Source organism: Anomaloglossus baeobatrachus, chromosome 2 (assembly GCF_048569485.1).
Source record: "Anomaloglossus baeobatrachus isolate aAnoBae1 chromosome 2, aAnoBae1.hap1, whole genome shotgun sequence".
NCBI classification, from domain to species: Eukaryota; Metazoa; Chordata; class Amphibia; order Anura; family Aromobatidae; genus Anomaloglossus; species Anomaloglossus baeobatrachus.
Genome location: NC_134354.1, coordinates 273,550,331 through 273,571,460, shown reverse-complemented (window position 1 = coordinate 273,571,460; position 21,130 = coordinate 273,550,331). Strand labels below are relative to the sequence as shown.

The following is a 21,130-nucleotide window of genomic DNA, read 5'->3' as shown; positions in this document are numbered from 1 at the left end:
GTCCGAAAAACACGGTACCCTGCCAATAGTATGATAGTTTAAGCTTTTTAAGGGCATGTTCGTATTTGTGTAGGTTCAATTTGTGTAGCTGACTGTACAGGGCTGATATCTCCGACGCTCTCTCGGCCGAATGTCTGTTTGTTTAATCTGTGTAGGCTAGCCAACTTGCTTTGAAGGAAGTGGTCAGTATTTGGGATACTTTTTTATGATGTGAGGCCTGCTTTATAAAATGACCTCTCATGGCCGCTTTATGTGCACACCACAATGTCGGTTCTGTGACTTCACCATTATCATTGATTTCCAAGTAATCCTGGATAGCTTGATGTGTTTGGGTCATATATGAAGGATGATTCAGTGTATATGTGTTTAGGTGCCATATCGGGGATGTGGAAGTCGCAAAGCTCTCCTCTATGTTTAGGGCAGGGGTGGGGAACCTCCGGCCCGGGGGCCGTATGCGGCCCGCGATGACATTTAATGCGGCCCCCGGGCACATTCCAGGCTACCCCAGTGCTTGAGCGGCCCCTTAAAATCCCAGTGCGTTCTGGGTAGATGCTAGAATGTACAGGCTTTTTCCAGATCCTGATTGCAGCCCGTACTAGAATGTACGTGCTCTTTTCGGGACCTGACTACAGCCCGTACATTCTAGACTGAACCCGGGACTGTGCTCGAGTGCTGAGAGTTTACCTTGTGGGCGGGGTAAGCAGCGCGCTGTGCTCCAGTCATAGCAGAAGAGGTGCAGCAGATGCCTCCCTGCTGTACATGCCTCCCGGACCTGTGCTGTGTGACTCCCCCTCCCCTAGTATTGTGAGTATACAACCCATCGCTGCCCCTCATCCAGTGCTCTGTACCCCCCCTACTACTGTGTGTAGCCCCAAGTGCTGTGTACCCCCTAGTACTGTGTGTAACCCCTCAATGCTGTGTACCCCCTAGTACTGTGTGTAACCCCTCAATGCTGTGTAATCTGTGCAGCCTCCTAGTGCTGTCAGTGCTGCCACATAGTGCCTCTCCCTGCTGCCTCCAAGTGCTGTCACCTAATGCTCTCCGTGCTGCCTTCTAATGCTGTCACTGTCAGTGCTCTTTGTGCTGCCACCTAGTGCTCTTTGTGCTGCCACCTAGTGCTCTTTGTGCTGCCACCTAGTGCTCTTTGTGCTGCCACCTAGTGCTTTCCGTGCTGCCACCTAGTGCTCTCCGTGCTGCCACCTAGTGTGCTCTCTGTGCTGCCAGCTAGCGCTGTCTGTGCTGCCAACTAGCGCTGTCTGTGCTGCCAACTAGCTCTGTCTGTGTTGCCAACTAGCGCCCTCTGTGCGTGCTGCCAACTGGTGATCTCTGTGCTGCCAGCTGGTGCTCTCTGTGCTGCCAACTAGTGCTGTCCGTTGTGCCAGCTAGTGCTCTCCGTGCTGCCACCTAGTGCTCTCCGTGCTGCCACCTAGTGCTCTCTGTGCTGCCACCTAGTGCTCTCTGTGCTGCCAACTAGCGCTCTTTGCTGACATCTAGCGCCCTCTGTGCTGCCAACTGGTGCTCTCTGTGCTGCCAGCTAGTACTCTCTGTGCTGCCACCTAGTGCTGTCCGTTGTGCCACCTAGTGCTGTCCGTTGTGCCACTTCGTGTTGTCCGTTGTGCCGCCTCGTGCTGTCCGTTGTGCCGCCTCGTGCTGTCCGTTGTGCCGCCTCGTGCTGTCCGTTGTGCCGCCTCGTGCTGTCCGTTGTGCCGCCTCGTGCTGTCCGTTGTGCCGCCTCGTGCTGTCCGTTGTGCCGCCTCGTGCTGTCCGTTGTGCTGTCCGTTGTGCCGCCTAGTGCTGTTCGTGCTGCCACCTAGTGCTGTCTGTGCCCGCCACTAGTGCTGTCCATGCTCAGCATCTCCTGTGATGTATACACCCCTCCTGTGATCTATACGCTCCTCCTGTGATGTATACGCCCCAACCTCTCCTGTGATGTATATGCCCCAGCCTTTTCTGGGATGTATATGACGCAGCCACGCCTGTGATGTATATGCCTCAGTATCTCCTGTGATGTATATGCCTCAGTGTCTCCTGTGATGTATATGCCCCCAGCCTCTGCAGACAAAGACAAACCTGGAAAAGCAGTTGTGAGAAACAAAATGATCAATATCACCAAACATCACAGCCGCTCCGGCCACCACATTAGGGGTGAGTTAATTAATTGTTTGACCAAATATAGCCTGGTTCTTTTCAAGTTGATAATATTTTGTGCGGCCCCCGAAGGTTGGTAGAAAATTCCAAATGGCCCCCGGCAGTAAAAAGGTTCCCCACCCCTGGTTTAGGGTAATAGGGGCATGATCACTCAGAGTTATGTTTGCTATTTTTGTATTAAGCACTTTAGGTATTACTGCCTTATCTACCAAAAAATAATCTATTCTTGTGTATATCTTATGGGGATGAGAAAGGAATGTATAGTATCTTGCTGTTGGGTTTTGTTGTCTCCATTTGTTATATAGCTTGTGTAAATGAAGAAATTTTGTTAGTGGATTGGGGGTTGAGTTTGTGACTTGGACGTAGTGTCCATATTTGGCCATAACGAAAGCTAAAATCCCCTACTATGTACTATGATGAAAGATCCTGTTTTCAACTTGCAGGCTTCGGTGATAATTTTCCAAATATATGTATACTGTTACTTGTTGGGGAAGTAGAAATTGACTAACGTGTATGGGATATTGTTAACTAGGCATTTTAGTATTATGAATCTGCCTAGTGAGAAGTTTGTCCAAAAGAAGTGGCCCACTAATTGCACCATTTTATGCGACCCATAGCTTTTTCATTTTTTGTAACCTATGGCTCAGTGATGGCTTATTCTTTGTGTCTCGAGCTGACGTTTTTAATGGTACCATTTTTGCGTAGATGCTACGTTTTGATCGCCTGTTATTGCATTTTGCGCAAAATTTGTGGCAACCAAAAAAACCTTAATTTTGGTGTTTGAATTTTTTTCCTGCTACGCTGTCTACTGATCAGATTAATTGATTTTATATTTTGATAGATCGGGCATTTCTAAACACGGCGATACCAAATACGTGTATACTTTTTAGATTTTTAACCCTTTAATTTTCAAAGCTGCGAAAGGGGGGTGATTTAAACTTTTAGGGTTTTTTTTGTTTTTTTTAAACTTGTTTTTTTTATTTTACTAGTCCCTCTTCAGGGACTATAAGGATCAGCAGTCTGATGACTCATTTATTTCTGCTGATCACAGCTACACAGCTGAGGACAGCAGAAATACTCACCTCGTGTCACTGACAGCAGCCGGCTGGGTGAAACAGGAAGTGTCTCATGTTAGCTACTTCAGTCATCACATGACCCTGTGCTACGATGACAACCATCGGCTCACAGTGATCACTGTGGAGACACGGGGGTTAGTGGATGCTCTTGTCTTGTCCGCTGGCCCGGCCGCCTTTAGAAAGGCAGCATGACCCAGGTCTCATCCCAACTGAACGCCCAACCTCCTTAACCGCGGGCGGAACACTACTCAGACAACACACAGTGAGGGAATCACAATATTAATACTTTATTGGATCCCCAAACAATTAACGGCATATGGCGCAAAACCACATAATATAACCGGCAACAGTTTCTCACCCTTCCGCTGGCTCACCAGGGATTTAGAATGTCCGTACCTCAGAGCTTCCAGGGCTACTTACTCCAAACCAGCAGCACCCCGCTTTTGGCGGGCACCCACCAAGAATGGAATAACTCCAGATTTAGGAAGCTGGCTGAGGTCTGCAAAGTCTGTGGTCCGGTGACTGGATTGTCCCAAGCTGGATTCCTACCTTAGGTAGTCCTTGATATCACAGCCGAATCCTTGCATTCGATGCTGAAGTCCATGTAGTGTTATAATCCAGGTTCAGCTATGGCTTGCCAATCGGATCCGCAGGTCCTAGATTGGTATCATGTAGCAAGAGTCTACCTGGGCAATGGACAGTCCTCCTTCTTATACCCCTGAGCTCTCCATTCAGACCATCGGGGTCTTCACGATTGGTGGATAAGACTGGGCTCTTATTGGCTAGATCTCAAGCCGCATATAAAATATCCCTATTAGTAATGGTCTCTGACAGTAACAAGGGAGACAGCCCAGCCACATTGCATCTAACAATACAATGGAGGTTCACACAATTGATTTGTCTGGGTATCTGATCCTCTCTGGTCAAGGTAATTACATGAGTCAACAAGAACTTTAAAGCTGGTGTCACACACAGCGACAACGACAACGACGTCGCTGCTACGTCACCATTTTCTGTGACGTTGCAGCGACGTCCCGTCGCTGTGTGTGACATCCAGCAACGACCTGGCCCCTGCTGTGAGGTCGCCAGTCGTTGCTGAATGTCCAGCTTCATTTTTTGGTCGTCACTCTCCCGCTGTGACACACACATCGCTGTGTGTGACAGCTAGAGAGCGATGAAATGATGCGAGCAGGGAGCAGGAGCCGGCGTCTGGCAGCTGCGGTAAGCTGTAACCAGCGTAAACATCGGGTAACCAAGGGAAGACCTTTCCCTGGTTACCCGATATTTACCTTCGTTACCAGCCTCCGCCGCTCTTGCTGCCAGCGCCGGCTCCTGCTCTGTGCACATGTGGCTGCAGTACACATCGGGTAATTAACCCGATGTATACTGTAGCAAGGAGAGCAAGGAGCCAGCGCTAAGCAGTGTGCGCGGCTCCCTGCTCTCTGCACTGTGACATGTAGCTGCACTACACATCGGGTTAATTAACCCGATGTGTACTGTACCTAGGAGAGCAAGGAGCCAGCGCTAAGCGCGGCTCCCTGCTCTCTGCACATGTAGCACAGCGACGTTATGATCGCTGCTGCGTCGCTGTGTTTGACAGCTAAGCAGCGATCATAACAGCGACTTACAAGGTCGCTGTTACGTCACAGAAAATGGTGACGTAACAGCGACGTCGTCGCTGTCGCTTAGTGTGAACCCAGCTTAACACTAGACTCAATGAAACGAAACAATGAAGGCTTATCCCCCGTTTATAAACAAAATATCTTCATGTCCAGCTGAATGTTAAGAAACTTTAACCCTTGCTAGGCACTGACAAAGTCCATGTCGTCACAATCACGTCACTGCAACGCCGATGGAGTCGGGTGAGTAAAAATTTTCCGCTATCAGCATTTAAATAGCGCTGTGACATTTTCACTGCACCATTTAAGGGGTTAACAGGTATGGGTGGAACATGGATCCACTCTTGACTGCGAGGCACACGTGTCAGCTGTACAAATCAGCTGACATGTGCACAGATCCCCAGTAGGACGTAATATTCCTGCCCACGGTCATTAAGTGTTTAAAAAAACTAATAGCAGTCTCTGTTTGCCACTGACCTTGTCCCTTGAAAGTCCAGTATTCCTAGAGATGGATACCCTGCCCATTTGTAGCTGGCCCCTCCAGAGGTTTCAACGGTTACCTCAGGACAGGACCGTCTCCATATTACACTCCTCACACTAACTTCAACTGCCACTAGGGCATACACACAGGCTTTGTTATCAGCTCAGGTGAACAGCCCCAGTAAGGGAGTGTATGCAAATGTTTGTATGTAGTGAACAGCAGAGAAAAACAAATTTAATTAAAGCTGGCAATACATGTCATACATTTTGAAATAACCATGCAGCTATTATATGTGGTGACTCAGGCACAGCGCGCAACATTTGTCTCCTGATCTGAAGCTAACTGAAACACCAAAGGGGAATTCTAAGAGGAAAGAGGTTGTTCTTGAAGAATGTAAAAAGATAGATGTTGCAATGTCGCTAGCATGTTCATTCCTACCTACAGGACTTGGTGCTGTCCATAATATTCATAGGGAGAGGGGGGCGTGTATTCATTTTTCAGTTATAATATTAACTTTTCTTTCATTTCATGGGTTAAAAAAATGTTCTGTGAAATTCAGTCTTGTCAGTGTTTTGAAAATTGTTCATATATTCAGAGAGATTAAAGTGTTACTTTTCTAAGTCGGTGAATTCATTTATGTTGAATACATTATTCTGCTGTATACTGCTCTTCAATTAAAGGAGTTGTCCAACATAAACTCAAAAATGTTTGGTAAGCTAATCTGTGCTGTATTGTCATATAAATCACCCCTACATTGTTATTTTTTGTTTTCTAACTTTTGTTCCTCTTGAATTATCCCTTTATTCTCTGCAGCTCTTGTTTACATTCAGCTCCAGCAAACATGACCACTTCCTGTGCAAAACCTCAGTCAGAGCTGTCACCGCCCGGCCTCAGTGTCCAGCCAAACCCCCTGCCCGCCCCTTGCACACACAGTCCATGTCATTATTCAGTCTCAGCACTGACCTGTTATCACTACAGCGTTGCAAATAACAGCCCCACATCAGGCTCTGCACACCACACCACGTGCACACATGGCTCTGCACACCACACCACGCGCACACATGGCTCTGCACACCACATCACGCGTACACATGGCTCTGCACACCACGCGCACACATGGCTCTGCACACCACGCGCACACATGGCTCTGCACACCACACCACGCACACGCATGGCTCTGCACACCACACCACGCACACGCATGGCTCTGCACCACACACACATGGCTCTGCACCGCACACGCACACACATGGTTCTGCACACGCACACACATGGCTCTGCACCGCACACGCACACACATGGCTCTGCACCGCACACGCACACACATGGCTCTGCACCGCACACGCACACATGGCTCTGCACCGCACACGCACACATATGGCTCTGCACCGCACACATATGGCTCCGCATACACATGGCTCTGCACACGCACACACATGGTTCTGCACACGCACACACATGGCTCTGCACACGCACACATATGGCTCTGCACCGCACACACATGGCTCTGCACCGCACACACATGGCTCTGCACCGCACACGCACACATATGGCTCTGCACCGCACACATATGGCTCTGCACACACATGGCTCTGCACACGCACACACATGGCTCTGCACACACATGGCTCTGCACACGCACACACATGGCTTTGCACACGCACACATATGGCTCTGCACCGCACACATATGGCTCTGCACCGCACACATATGGCTCTGCACCGCACACACACACATATGGCTCTGTACCGCACGCGGCGCTCTGCACCGTTGGGAGTACATACTCACCCGTCCTCGGTCCCCGCCGCTTCTGCACGTTCGCGCGCTGTCTGTGCTCTGGCCATATCAGCACAGTAGTGACGTCACCGCCGTGCTGAAGAGAGCACAGACAGCCGGGCAGTAATGAGATGCAGCGCTGCGCTGCTTCTCATCAGCACTTTCAAATGTACCGGCATCTGTGATCTGTGATGCCGGTACATTTGAATGTGCGATCCTGAGCAGGGGGCCCGGTGCTGGAGCTGACACCACGGCAGCCGCCGCCAGGCCCCTCCCCCAGGTCACGGACCCCACAGCAGTGCAGGGGGAGGTTGCGGGGAGAGTAAGGGGTGCGGGGGAATGTGTGGGAGGGTGCAGGGAAGGGGGGCGGGGCTCATCGCACTGTAGCCGCCCAGCAGGGAGGCGACATGCTGCTCCAGATTTGCATGTCAACATGGTCCTGCCCATGTTGACATGAAATGACCAGAAGCAGCAAAATCGCGGCAGGAGCGGTCACATGACCACTCTGAGTCGGGGGAGAGGGGCTGACAGCAGGGCAGGTAAGTGGTCTCTATCTACTTACCTGCCCCAATGTAGCCCAATAGGGAAATAAAAAAAAAGTCAAAAGAAGCCGGATAACCCCTTTAATTGTATGTTCCTTGTAAGTAGTGGCATAGTGAAAACTGTATGCAAGTTTCTACGCCATGTTATAACTCATGCACATGTGTGTAACATGTGTTACTTTCTAATTTTGAGTTAGCAAACTGCTTTAAATTGTTATTTCTAAAGTTTTTATATTTTAATTGTCTCTAGACTTACTATGTTGAAAAAGGCGAAGTGAAGCTTCAGTTACGCCAGTCTGAAGAACGATTGAAGGCTGGAAAGTTCTTTTTTGTGCCACCAGGTAAGGAAAAAAAAATGTGGTTGTTTTTGTTAAGGCCTAAAAGTTGTAATATAAGACCTACCAAATAATAACAATGAAAACATCTGCCTAATATTGTATAGGTTCCCCTTGTGGAGGTAGAACTGTCTTAGCTAGTTGAAGCTTGTGCACCAAAAGACTTCTGAAGGCATAGTGTGGCCTTCCTGTACTGGATCTCCAAGCATATCCAATATCAGGTTGAGATCTGGGGGATTTGGAGATCAAATCAACACCTTGAAATGTTTACCATGTTTCTCAAAATATTCCTGAACAATTCTGCTAAAAAAAAATCCACTTTTTTTTAGGGGTGCACAAATGTTTAGGTTGGTTGTCAAAGTAACTTCAACCTAAATGGCAAAACCCTAGGTTGCCAAGCAGAGGATGGCCAAGAGCATAGCACTGCCTCCACAGGCTTGTCTTATTTATATAGTGCCTCCATAGTGCTATTTGTTCTTCAGGCATGTGGCATCCAGCCATCCTTATAATGTAAAAGAAAACCTAATTCCTCAGACCAGGCTTCCTCATTCAGTTGCTCTTAGGTCCAACTCTGAAGTCTGCATTACAGGCAGCAACATCGCTAGCGATGTCGCAAGCAAAAGCACCCGCCCCCGTCTTTTGTGCGTCACGGGCAAATCGCTGCCCGTGGCGAACAATATCGCCAGTACACGTCACACATACTTACCTTCCTAGCGACGTCGCTGTGGGCGGCGAACAACCTCTTTTTTAAGAGGGAGGTTCGTGCGACGTCACATAGCGGGCCGCCAATAGAATCGGAGGGGCGGAGACCAGCCGTATTAACAACACGCCCACCTCGGTGCCGGAGGACGCAGGAATGCTATTGTTCGCCGTTCCCAGGGTGTCACACGTAGCGATGTGTGCTGCCTCAGGAACGACGAACAACCTGCGTCCAGCACCAGCAATGATATTTGGGAAAGGAACGACGTGTCAACGATGAGGTGAGTATTTTTGATCGTTAGCAGCAGGGCTGTGGAGTCGTGGAGTCGGAGCTCATTTTGGTGGAGTCGGTATAAAATGCACCGACTCCGACTCCTAAAATATATAATAAATTGGGGACAGTAGTGCAATGCAGAATGTGCTGAATATTTTACTAAATAATAACATTTAGTATAATGCTCATATTTAAGTGAAAAATTTATTGTAGTACAATGTGAACATCAGACATTTAATTATTTTTATGATACAATAATCAAGATATTTGGATAGAGCATAAAATATACTTATTAGCATACAACTCTAGAACACAAAAAACTAATAAATTGTAAATATTTAATACAATATATATATATACACACACAAGATAAATACACACACAAGATATATATAATCTACTGTATATTACATAGTGTATTACATATTTACAATTTATTACAGTTTTTTGTGTTCTAAAGTTGTATCCAATAAATATATTTTATGTTCTATCCAAATATATTGATTATTGTATCATAACAATTATTAAATGTCTGATGTTCACATACACATGTTCATGTACTACAATAAATTTTTCACCTAACTATAAGCAATATATGTAGGAGTCGGAGTCGAAGGTTTGGCTTACCGACTCCACAGCCCTGGTTAGCGGTCGCTCGTAGGTGTCACACGCAACGACGTCGCTAAAGAGGCCGGATGTGCGTCACGAATTCCGTGACCCCAGCGATATCTCGTTAGCGATGTCGCTGCGTGTAAGGCTATGTGCGCAAGTGTGCGTAATTCATGCAGTTACGCTGCGCTTTGTAGTGTCCTGTAGTGTCTATGGAGATTGTGCAGGGGCCGTGCGCACGTGGCGTCTTAGAGCGCAGCGCTTCGGCTGCTGCCCGAAGCACGCGTTCTAAGAAGTGACATGTCACTTCTTCCGTGCGCTTTGCCGGCAGCCCCTGCTCTTTCTATGGCAGGAGCTGCAGGCAGAGCGCACGTTCTCTGCCGGCACCATGCGCTTCAGAATGGAGCTTTTCAGCTGAGCTCTGAAGCGCACCTTTTAGGTGCGGTGCAGAGCGCACACGTGCGCACATAGCCTAAAGCGGCCTTGGGAATCTCCAGGTGATTTTGTCCATGGGCAAAGGTGAGCTTGACCATCACATATCTTCAGCTACGCAGCCCCATATTATGTATTTTGAGCTTCACTGTTTTATCATAGCCAGCATTAAAATTCAAGCAATTTGTGCTACAGTGCTCTTTTGTAAATATGGACTCGCTGAGCTACTATTTGCTTCTCATGTACGAGCTTTGTCACTGTTACCTTTTCTCAAGATCTGCTGTAATGACTAGTGATCGGCGAACTCGCAGATAACCGGGACTGACGGACCTAACCGGATTTTTAAAAAAAGTATCCGGCCCGTCATTGATCCCGGATATTTGACCGAACGCCAGTCCCCATTTAAGTCTATGGGACCAGAATCCAGCAATTAAAAATGGTGATAGAAGGGATAGGAGCAAGCGGGCTGTACTTAGAGGTTGTAACTACTCCCACAGCCGCCCATTCACTTCCGGGGCCGCTCATTAGGCTCATGAATATGCACTGCTTTCCCCGCCCACTGGCGTCTGTGATTGGTTGCAGTCAGACGCGCCCCCACCCTGAGTGGCAGCGTCTGACTCCTTCCAATCACAGACGCTATCCGTTATATTCGTGCACCCAATTTACACCTGGCTAAAAAAAAAACCACATCACTACCACATGCGGTAGTGATGCGTTTATTTTGTCAGGAGGTGTAGATTGGGTGCAGGAATATGGTTTAAAAATTTCAGCACCAAATCTACATCTCTTTGTAGAAAAATGCACGCTTTTCACTCCTTGTGGGTGCAGTTTTCTGCCAGGAGGTGCAAATTTGGTACTGAAATCTGATGCAGCACCAAATTTGCACCTCCTGGAAGAAAACTGCACTGAAACGGCATCAAAACCGTTTTTGTGCATTTTTTTGCCAAGAGATGCAGATTTGGTGCTGAAATTTTTACACCATATTCCTGCACCGAATCTCACCTCCTGGTAAAAAAAAAAAACACATCACTACTGTATCATACTGCATGCTGTAGTGATGCGTTTTTTTGCCAGGAGTTGTAGATTGGGTGCAGGAATATGGTGTAAAGATTTCAGCACCAAATCTGCATCTCTTGGGGGGAAAAAAATGCAGTTTTCTGCCAGGAGTTGCAGATCTGTAAACTCAGTGAGACTTCATGGTCAGGTTACCTGTGATCACAGGTGGAGGACCGTGGGAGCTTCCACTTGTGACCGCAACTAACTTGAGTGATGTCACCAATCATCGCAGCTCAGTCTCTGCTTGAACCTCACAGCATTCGCGCATGTTCCATAATCGCGCGCTGTAGCAGAGCTGGAATCTACATGGGACCTCATGTGGATTACGTCGGAGTTGCAGGGGTGTTTTAGGGGTTAATAAAGTGGTGAAAGAGGGTGGTTTTTTGTCTTATTTCAAATAAAGGCTTTTTTCTGTGTTTCAGTTTATTTACTTTCACTTACAGATTAGTTATGGGGCTTCTCATAGATGCCTACCATTACTCATCTAGGGCTTAATAGTAGCTGTGGGCTGTGACTAACCCCTTCCTACACCAGGGCAATCGGTCAGAGCTGGGTAAAGTGCTGGGATTGTCAGATTTAATAAATGCGGCAATACTGGGAGGCTGTAGGTTGCTATTTTTAGGCTTGGGAGCTCCATGGGTCTCCCCAGCCTGAGAATACCAGCCCCAAATTGTAGGGCTTTATCATGGCTGAATATCAAAATTGGGGGGGACCGCATGCCATATTTTAAAATGATTGATTTATTTAAATAATTTTTAAAAAAACACATGCAGTTTCTTCTATTTTGATACACAGCCAAGATAAGCGCACGGCTGGGGGCTGCAGCCTATAGCCATATGCTTTATCTGTGCTGATATAATATGGGGGGACCCTATGCAAATATTTTTATTTACTTATTTTTACTGTACAATAGATCCGCAGACCGGGTCTGTGCTTGGAATCGTCAGACACGCTGTCAGTCAGCGTGGGGCTGCGTCTGACTGCAACCAATCACAGAAGAAAGATATGGTCTGCACACAGTCTAATGAAAGAGTGCTGGCGGTATAGGACTATGTTCCAATAAATGCAGATAAATATCCACCACACTCAATAAATGATTTCAAATGTGGAACACTTTATTGAAAGCACTCAAGGGACAGAAAAAATAATTTCTTTTTCATTCCTTTGGGAGACCCAGACCATGGGTGTTTAGCTTCTGCCTCCGGAGGACACACAAAGTACTACACTTAAAAGTGTAGCTCCTCCCTCTGAGCTTATACACCCCCTGGTAGCCAGTCCTAGCCAGTTTATTGCTTTGTGTCAGGAGGCATACATCCACACATGCATTCTCATCTGATTTGTTTGACTTTTGGAAAGAGTTTGAAGAAAAGCGGGTCCATGTCTGGACTCCCGGCATGTCCCTTCTCACCCCACTGTGTCGGCGGTGTTAAGGTTGATTTACAAGGCTGCAGCCTTACTTGCCGCGCTCCTTCACCATCCCTTCTGGGCTCTGGCTTGAAGTGGGAGCCAGCACGGTCTCCATGTCTGGCAGGAGTCCGGTCTCCATCCACAACCCCTTGAGGATTCTGTTGGTCCGGAGCACTCATCCCCAGGGACATGGCCCTGCGTCTCAGCAGCTAAGTACCTGAGATGTTTATGTTGGGGGTCAAGGTTCTTTATTGTAAGGGGAGAGTATGCTGTATGTGATTGTTTTAACGGCGGGTTCTCTAGCTTTTGCCTGAGAACCGCGCCGATGGTGCCTGCTTGTCGGCCTCGCCGCTTAAATTTAGGCCCCGGCTTCGCCGGAGGCCTAGTTTCATTTTCCTACCCTCGCATGTCACTCATGCAGAGGGACAGGTTCGGCTCCTCCCGGCGGCCGTTCTACACAGGGGAGGGACACTCCCCACTGCTGGGGCGTCCCTCCTTCCCTGCAGGTCTCTATAGCCCTCCTGTTCCCGCTCTTTTATAGGAACGCCCTCTTCTCAGGCAGAGTTCACTCTGCTCTGGGACATCCTGCATTCTGCATCTCTGCTGAGGTGCTGCGACTGGGGGACCGGGCTTCGGGATCTGGAGGGCACACAACACCGCGCTCAGCGGTCTGGTAAGCCACAGCCGGTCTCCGGTTGTGGACCTCTGTATATTCTCCCTGGGGTTCATTCTTTGCAAAGCCCCCACTCCAGCAGCATGTCTCACACAAGGAGCAAGGCTCCAAAGCTTTATGCTGCATGCACTGCATGTAAGCTCCTGCTGCCTGAGCCGAGCACCTATCCACATTGTGATGTCCACTCTAACTTGGCGGTGCCACAGCCTGGAGTCTCACCCCCAGTGGTCTCTCAGGCTGCTGCTGCACCTGTGATTGAACCCCCGGCCTGGGTAGAGTCCTTTTCTAGGTCCATATCCCAGTCATTTGCTGAGTCCATGGGGCTTTTGTCCAGGACTTTGATGAATATGCATCATTCCCTCTCACAGGGTGCCTCTAATACTCTTGACAGAGGACTCCTATCCTCTGACCTCCGTCCATCGGAGCTCACGGAGGATTCATCATCTGATCCCAGACCCCGTCCTTCTAAGAGAAGGCGCAGGGTTTCCTCCCCCTCCCCATCCCACGGCTCTGTCTCAAGAGCTGACTCTCAAGATGAGGAGGATGCCCTCACTGGGGGCTCGGAGGCTATGTATCCCATCGATTTCTCTGAGGGTGACTCAGATCTTAGTGATTTGATTGCTTCTATTAATTCTGTGCTGGATCTCAATCCGCCAGTGTCAGAGGAGCAACTCTCTTTGGCAGAAAAACATCAGTTTACCTCGCCTAAGAGAGTGAACAGTGTGTTCTTTAACCACTCCAGTTTTCAGACCGCTGTGACCCAGGGCCTGCCCTGACAAACGCTTTCCAAAGCGTGGTTCTGATGACCGGTTTCCATTTCCACCTGAGGTGGTCAAGGAGTGGTCTTACTCCCCAAAGGTAGACCCTCCGGTGTCTAGGCTATCAGCCCGGACCGTTGTGTCGGTGGCTGACGGCACCTCACTTAAGGATTCCACTGACCGTCAGATTGACCTTCTGGCCAAATCTGTGTATGAAGCTGCGGGGGCCGCGTTTTCCCCGACTTTTGCAGCAGTGTGGGCTCTCAAAGCCATCTCTGCTTCTCTAGAGGAGATGCATTCCCTCACCAAGGAATCTATGCCTGAGATGGTTACCTTAACTGCTCAGGCTTCAGCTTTTTCATCCTATGCCATGTCTGCCATGCTAGAGGTTGCTCACCGCACTGCGGTGGCTTCAGCTAATTCTCTTGTTATCCGCAGGATTTTGTGGCTTCGAGAGTGGAAGGCAGATGCTTCTTCCAAGAAGTTTCTTGCTGGGCTCCCTTTTGCTGGTTCACGGCTGTTTGGTGAACAGCTGGATGAAATCATTAAAGAAGCTACTGGCGGGAAGACTACTTCCATGCCACAAACCAAGACCAGGAAACCCGCCCAGGGTAGGAATCAATCGAGGTTTCGTTCCTTTCGTTCCTCCAACTGGTCTTCCTCTAAGCCTTCCGCCTCGTCCGCTAACTCAGCCAAGGATCAGAAATCCAACTGGCGCCCAAAAGCGCGTCCGCAGAAGACCGCAGGAGGTTCTGCCACTAAGGCAGCTTCCTCATGACTCTCGGCCCGCTCCAGCCACGTCCTTAGTCGGTGGCAGGCTCTCCCACTTTGGCGACGCTTGGTTAAAGCAAGTCTCCGATCAGTGGGTGAGAGACATCATATCTCATGGCTACAGGATAGAATTCTCTTCCAGCCCTCCAAACAGATTTTTTCTCTCAACTCCCCCCTGCTCCAAGGCCGCCGCCTTCTCGCAGGCTGTGGCGTCCTTGCAGGCAAACGGAGTGATTGTCCCAGTTCCCGCTCAGGAACGGTTCAGAGGTTTTTACTCAAATCTCTTCCTAGTTCCAAAAAAGGACGGTACCTTCCGGCCCATCCTGGATCTCAAGCTTCTCAACAAGCATGTCCGGGTGCGGCATTTTCGCATGGAGTCTCTGCGATCAGTCATTGCCTCTATGACCCAAGGGGAGTTCCTGGCGTCCATCGACATCAGAGATGCCTATCTACATGTGCCAATCGCAGTCTCACATCAGCGTTGGTTACGTTTTGCGATAGGAGAGGATCATTTCCAATTCGTGGCTCTCCCCTTCGGGTTAGCCACGGCCCCTCGGGTATTCACCAAGGTCATGGCGGCAGTGATTGCGGTCCTGCACCTCCAGGGGTTAGCAGTGCTTCCTTATCTGGACGACCTTCTGGTCAAGGGTACATCCAGCGCAGACTGTCAGCAGAGTGTTTCGCTCACTCTCGCCACCCTAGCCCAATTCGGGTGGATTGTCAATCTTCCCAAATCCACTCTGACTCCGACCCAGAGTCTCACGTACCTAGGGATGCAGTTCGAGACTTTGCCGGCACTTGTGAAGTTGCCCTTAGACAAACAGCTGTCACTCCGGTTGGCGGTGCGCTCTCTCCTGAGGCCCCGCCGTTATACCCTCAGGCGTCTGATGCAGGTGCTGGGTCAAATGGTGGCCTCCATGGAGGCGCTTCCCTTTGCCCAGTTCCATCTGCATCCTCTGCAGCTGGACATTCTCCGCTGTTGTGACAAGCGGCCTTCCTCCTTACAGAGGTTAGTGGCTCTGTCGCCACGGACCAGGAGCTCTCTTCAGTGGTGGCTTCGACCCCTCTCCCTGTCCCCAGGGCGCTCCTTCCTGACTCCGTCCTGGGTGATTCTCACCACGGATGCCAGCCTATCTGGCTGGGGAGCGGTACATCTCCACCACAGAGCGCAGGGCACTTGGACTCCGTCCGAGTCAGCCCTTTCAATCAATGTGCTGGAAACCAGAGCTGTGCTTCTAGCTCTCCTAGCCTTTCACCACCTGTTGGCGGGCAGGCACATTCGAGTCCAGTCAGACAACGCGACAGCGGTTGCCTACATCAATCACCAAGGCGGGACACGCAGTCGCCTGGCAATGTTGGAGGTCCAACGCATTCTTCAATGGGCGGAGGACTCCAAGTCCACCATATCCGCAGTCCACATCCCTGGCATAGAAAACTGGGAGGCAGATTATCTCAGCCGTCAATCCGTGGACGGTGGCGAGTGGTCCCTGCACCCGGCAGTGTTTCAGTCAATCTGCCGCAAGTGGGGCACTCCGGACGTGGACCTAATGGCATCCCGTCACAACAACAAGGTTCCGGTTTACGTGGATCGCTCCCACGATCCTCAGGCCTTCGCCGCGGACGCTCTGGTTCAAGACTGGTCCCAGTTTTGTCTGTCCTACGTGTTTCCCCCTCTAGCTCTCTTGCCCAGAGTCCTGCGCAAGATCAGAATGGAGGGCCATCGAGTCATCCTCATTGCACCGGGCTGGCCCAGGCGAGCTTGGTATCCGGACCTGCTCCAACTGTCCGTGGAGATGCCGTGGCATCTTCCGGACCGTCCAGACCTGCTCTCGCAAGGTCCGTGTTTCCACCCGAATTCTGCGGCACTCAAATTGACGGCGTGGCTCATGAGTCCTGGATTTTGACGGCTTCTGGTATTCCTCCTGAAGTCATCTCCACTATGACTCGGGCCCGTAAGTTTTCCTCCGTCAAGATCTATCACAGGACTTGGAAAATTTTCCTGTCCTAGTGTCGCTCTTCCGGCCATTCTCCTTGGCCGTTCTCGTTGCCGACCCTTCTGTCTTTTTTACAGTCCGGTCTGCAGCTAGGACTGTCCCTCAACTCTCTCAACGGACAAGTCTCAGCTCTATCAGTGCTGTTCCAGCGGCGTCTCGCCCGGCTGGCTCAGGTCCGCACCTTCATGCAAGGTGCGTCTCACATCATTCCGCCTTATCGGCGGCCCTTGGATCCCTGGGACCTTAACTTGGTCCTCACGGTATTGCAGAAACCCCCCTTTGGGCCTCTTAGGGAGGTTTCTTTGTCTCGTCTTTCTCAAAAGGTGGCCTTTCTAGTTGCCATAACTTCTCTCAGGAGAGTCTCTGATTTGGCTGCGCTCTCCTCGGAGTCACCTTTTTTGGTTTTTCACCAAGACAAGGTAGTTCTCCGTCCGACCCCGGACTTTCTTCCTAAGGTGGTCTCTCCCTTCCACCTTAACCAGGATATTTCCTTGCCTTCCTTCTGTCCGGCCCCTGTTCATCGCTTTGAGAAAGCGCTGCATACTCTAGATCTGGTGCGTGCTCTCCGGATCTATGTGTCTCGCACCGCTGCGCTTAGGCGTGCACCTCTCTTTTTGTGCTAACCACAGGGCAGTGCAAGGGTCTCTCTGCTTGGCCCTTTGGATTAGATCGACCATTTCGGACGCCTACCAGAGTACTCAGGTGCCTCCCCCGCCGGGGATCAAAGCACACTCGACCAGAGCTGTCGGTGCCTCTTGGGCGTTTAGGCACCAGGCTACGGCTCAACAAGTCTGTCAGGCTGCCACTTGGACTAGCCTTCATACCTTTTCGAAGCACTACCAAGTGCATGCTCATGCTTCGGCAGATGCGAGCTTGGGCAGACGCATCCTTCAGGCGGCTGTCGCCCACTTGTGAAGTTAGGCTCCGCCTACTTCTTAGTTTTTTCTGTTTATTCCCACCCAGGGACAGCTTTGGAACGTCCCATGGTCTGGGTCTCCCAAAGGAACGATAAAGAAAAAGAGAATTTTGTTACTTACTGTAAATTCTTTTCCTTATAGTTCCGTATTGGGAGACCCAGCTCCCTCCCTGTTGCCTGTTGGCAATTTTCTTGTTCCGTGTGTTATCACCGGCTGTTGTCGTGGACAGAGTCTCCGGTTGTTCCGGTTCTTACTCGGTTCTACTTGTGGGTGGCTATTCTCCTTCAGCTTTTGCACTAAACTGGCTAGGACTGGCTACCAGGGGGTGTATAAGCTCAGAGGGAGGAGCTACACTTTTAAGTGTAGTACTTTGTGTGTCCTCCGGAAGCAGAAGCTAAACACCCATGGTCTGGGTCTCCCAATACGGAACTATAAGAAAAAGAATTTACGGTAAGTAACAAAATTCTCTTTTTTCTTTAAGTGAGAAAAATAAAGTAACGTTTCAACCCTCCTGCAGCCATAGTGCGGGAGGGCTGGCATATCCTTGGTACATTTATCTGTAAAGCCAAATGACCATGAAAAACCTCTAAAACATCAATTTTATTAATTATTCATTAAAATACTCCCAATCTTAAAAACTTTGGGGTCATCCCCAGTAGTTCAACACTAGACAGAAAGTCGTGATTGTGAATAGTGTATAAGGTCCTAAAAATAGGGCAGTAGGCCAAGGGCGTGCGCCCCCCCGTCCGTGATTTTTTAGGGGATATCGGGATAGGGGGACCTAGTATTCCCTAATGTTTATCCCTACCTGGCAACGGAGGTGAATACACCTTAAAGTTTTTGGGTGCCCCCGTTCCTCGGTGGCTAGCCCTAAATGCCCCTGTCACTATTCCTGGCCTATAACCACCACCAGTGTATTGTGTTGGGGTGATTAAGTGGTCATGCGTAAAAGTCCTACGTCAAGACCTAATGTGAGTCAAAACACAGATATTATACATCACCTCAATCATTAGTTCAGCTAGTAAATCATACTGTTGAGGGAGATGTCAAAAAAGGAAATTCTGGGAAGATAAAGAAGGTCTTGACAGAAGGTATGATAGGCCCAACTGTCCTAGTACTTATCTTGCCAGGACCGTTATTGCTCCCATTGCTTCCGACGCGTTTCTCCCCAATATAGCGGGGTTCATCAGGGGAGATGTAAATTGCAAGTTGTCACTGTTTAATCTAGGCCATCAATCTATAATTGAAAAGATCATCTTTTAGGAAATGTATCACATTTCATCATCCCATGACCCATCGATCCTGAATTGCACATACCTCATGCTTCCATATGTCCTTCCTATAATTGGGTCGTTTCCAGTTACCCTGTGGGGGTCCGGCTGCTATCCTGGATTACCCCGTCTCGTGCTGATTGTAATGGTGTCCTCACAGATCAACAATACCTCATAAGGGAGGATCTGATGACAGTGAGTGCTTGGGATAGCAGCATTTCACTGTGGCACTGACTCCATAATAGTCTGGTGAGCCTGCTTCCTGAGTGTCTTTAAAGGGATTAAAGGTCCCAACCCCCTCAAAACTGGCCTATCATAAGTCCTTGCAGATTCAGGGATTCCAGTCTGCTACTGTGGGCGGTATCTCATATGCTTAGTATTTGACTGGGCTTTCTTCATTAAGCTGGATGATGTCCTCCTAAGCTGTCATCTCAGTGGAGCACTGCACTCCACCCCTCATTATCATACAATGATGTTATCAGCACTTGTAAAACTCATTCATCCAGATCCGCCCACCTGATGTCTCATACCTTCTGAGCGGTGAACCACGTGGAGCGCAGCATGTACTCCAGGTGTTTGGCCAGGCTTCCCTCATTCAGCTGGATGATGTCATCCTAGGCTGCCATCTCAGTGGAGCACTGCGTTCCACCCCTCATTACCATGCACTGATGTGTCGGCACCTACAGTCACGTTCAGCCAGGACGTTCAGAAAAGCCTACCTATTCGCCGCTGCCCTCCTCCATCTGCCACATTGCCACCACTCCCTCCGATCTGCTGCCCGGCCCCTCCCCCTCGTGATCGGTGCCCGCCCCCTCTCCTCCGTTATGTGCTGTCCGGCCCCTCCCCCTAGTGATCGTCTGCCCGCCCCCTCTCCTCCGTTATGTGCTGTGCGTCCCCTCTCCTCCGTTATGTGCTGCGCGTCCCCTCTCCTCCGTTATGTGCTGCGCATCCCCTCTCCTCCGTTATGTGCTGCGCGTCCCCTCTCCTCCATTATGTGCTGCGCGCCCCCTCTCCGCTATGTTCTGCGCGCCCCCTCCCCTCCGTTATGTGCTGCTCGCCCCCTCCTTGATGTGCTGCCCGCTCCCCCCCTCCCCTGTCACCCCCGTGATCCGGTACCCGCCCCCTCCCCTGTCACCCCCGTGATGTGGGCTCCCTCCCCTGTAACCCCAGTAATGTGCGCTTCCTCCCCTGTCACCCCCGTGATGTGCGCTCCCTCCCCTGTCACCCCCGTGATGTGCGCTCCCTCCCCTGTCACCCCCGTGAGGTGCGCTCCCTCCCCTGTCACCCCCGTGATGTGCGCTCCCTCCCCTGTCACCCCCGTGATGTGCGCTCCCTCCCCTGTCACCCCCGTGATGTGCGCTCCCTCCCCTGTCACCCCCGTGATGTGCGCTCCCTCCCCTGTCACCCCCGTGATGTGCGCTCCCTCCCCTGTCACCCCCGTGATGTGCGCTCCCTCCCCTGTCACCCCCGTGATGTGCGCTCCCTCCCCTGTCACCCCCGTGATGTGCGCTCCCTCCCCTGTCACCCCCGTGATGTGCGCTCCCTCCCCTGTCACCCCCGTGATGTGCGCTCCCTCCCCTGTCACCCCCGTGATGTGCGCTCCCTCCCCTGTCACCCCCGTGATGTGCGCTCCCTCCCCTGTCACCCCCGTGATGTGCGCTCCCTCCCGTCACCCCCGTGATGTGCGCTCCCTCCCCTGTCACCCCCGTGATGTGCGCTCCCTCCCCTGTCACCCCCGTGATGTGCGCTCCCTCCCCTGTCACCCCCGTGATGTGCGCTCCCTCACCTGTCACCCCCGTGATGTGCGCTCCCTCACCTGTCACCCCCGTGATGTGCGCTCCCTCACCTGTCACCCCCGTGATGTGCGCTCCCTCACCTGTCACCCCCGTGATGTGCGCTCCCTCACCTGTCACCCCCGTGATGTGCGCTCCCTCACCTGTCACCCCCGTGATGTGCGCTCCCTCACCTGTCACCCCCGTGATCTGTGCTCCCTCACCTGTCACCCCCGTGATCTGTGCTCCCTCACCTGTCACCCCCGTGATCTGTGCTCCCTCACCTGTCACCCCCCGTGATCTGTGCTCCCTCCCCTGTCCCCCCCGTGATCTGTGCTCCCTCCCCTGTCCCCCCCGTGATCTGTGCTCCCTCCCCTGTCACCCCCGTGATCTGTGCTCCCTCCCCTGTCACCCCCGTGATCTGTGCTCCCTCCCCTGTCACCCCCGTGATCTGTGCTCCCTCCCCTGTCACCCCCGTGATGTGTGCTCCCTCCCCTGTCACCCCTGTGATGTGTGCTCC

At 50.8% G+C, this 21,130-nt stretch overlaps 1 protein-coding gene across 5 annotated transcripts in view; it reads left to right on the top strand.

The window, feature by feature from the left end:
* The window catches only part of LOC142289838 (centromere protein C-like), a 246,824-nt gene that overhangs the window by 170,285 nt on the left and 55,409 nt on the right, over positions 1-21,130 (top strand). For all 5 annotated transcript variants that reach the window (XM_075333780.1, XM_075333776.1, XM_075333777.1 and 2 more), the window contains one exon: positions 7,893-7,983. In XM_075333780.1, coding sequence (XP_075189895.1) covers positions 7,893-7,983 — 91 coding nt within the window. The remainder of the gene's footprint in view (positions 1-7,892; positions 7,984-21,130) is intronic.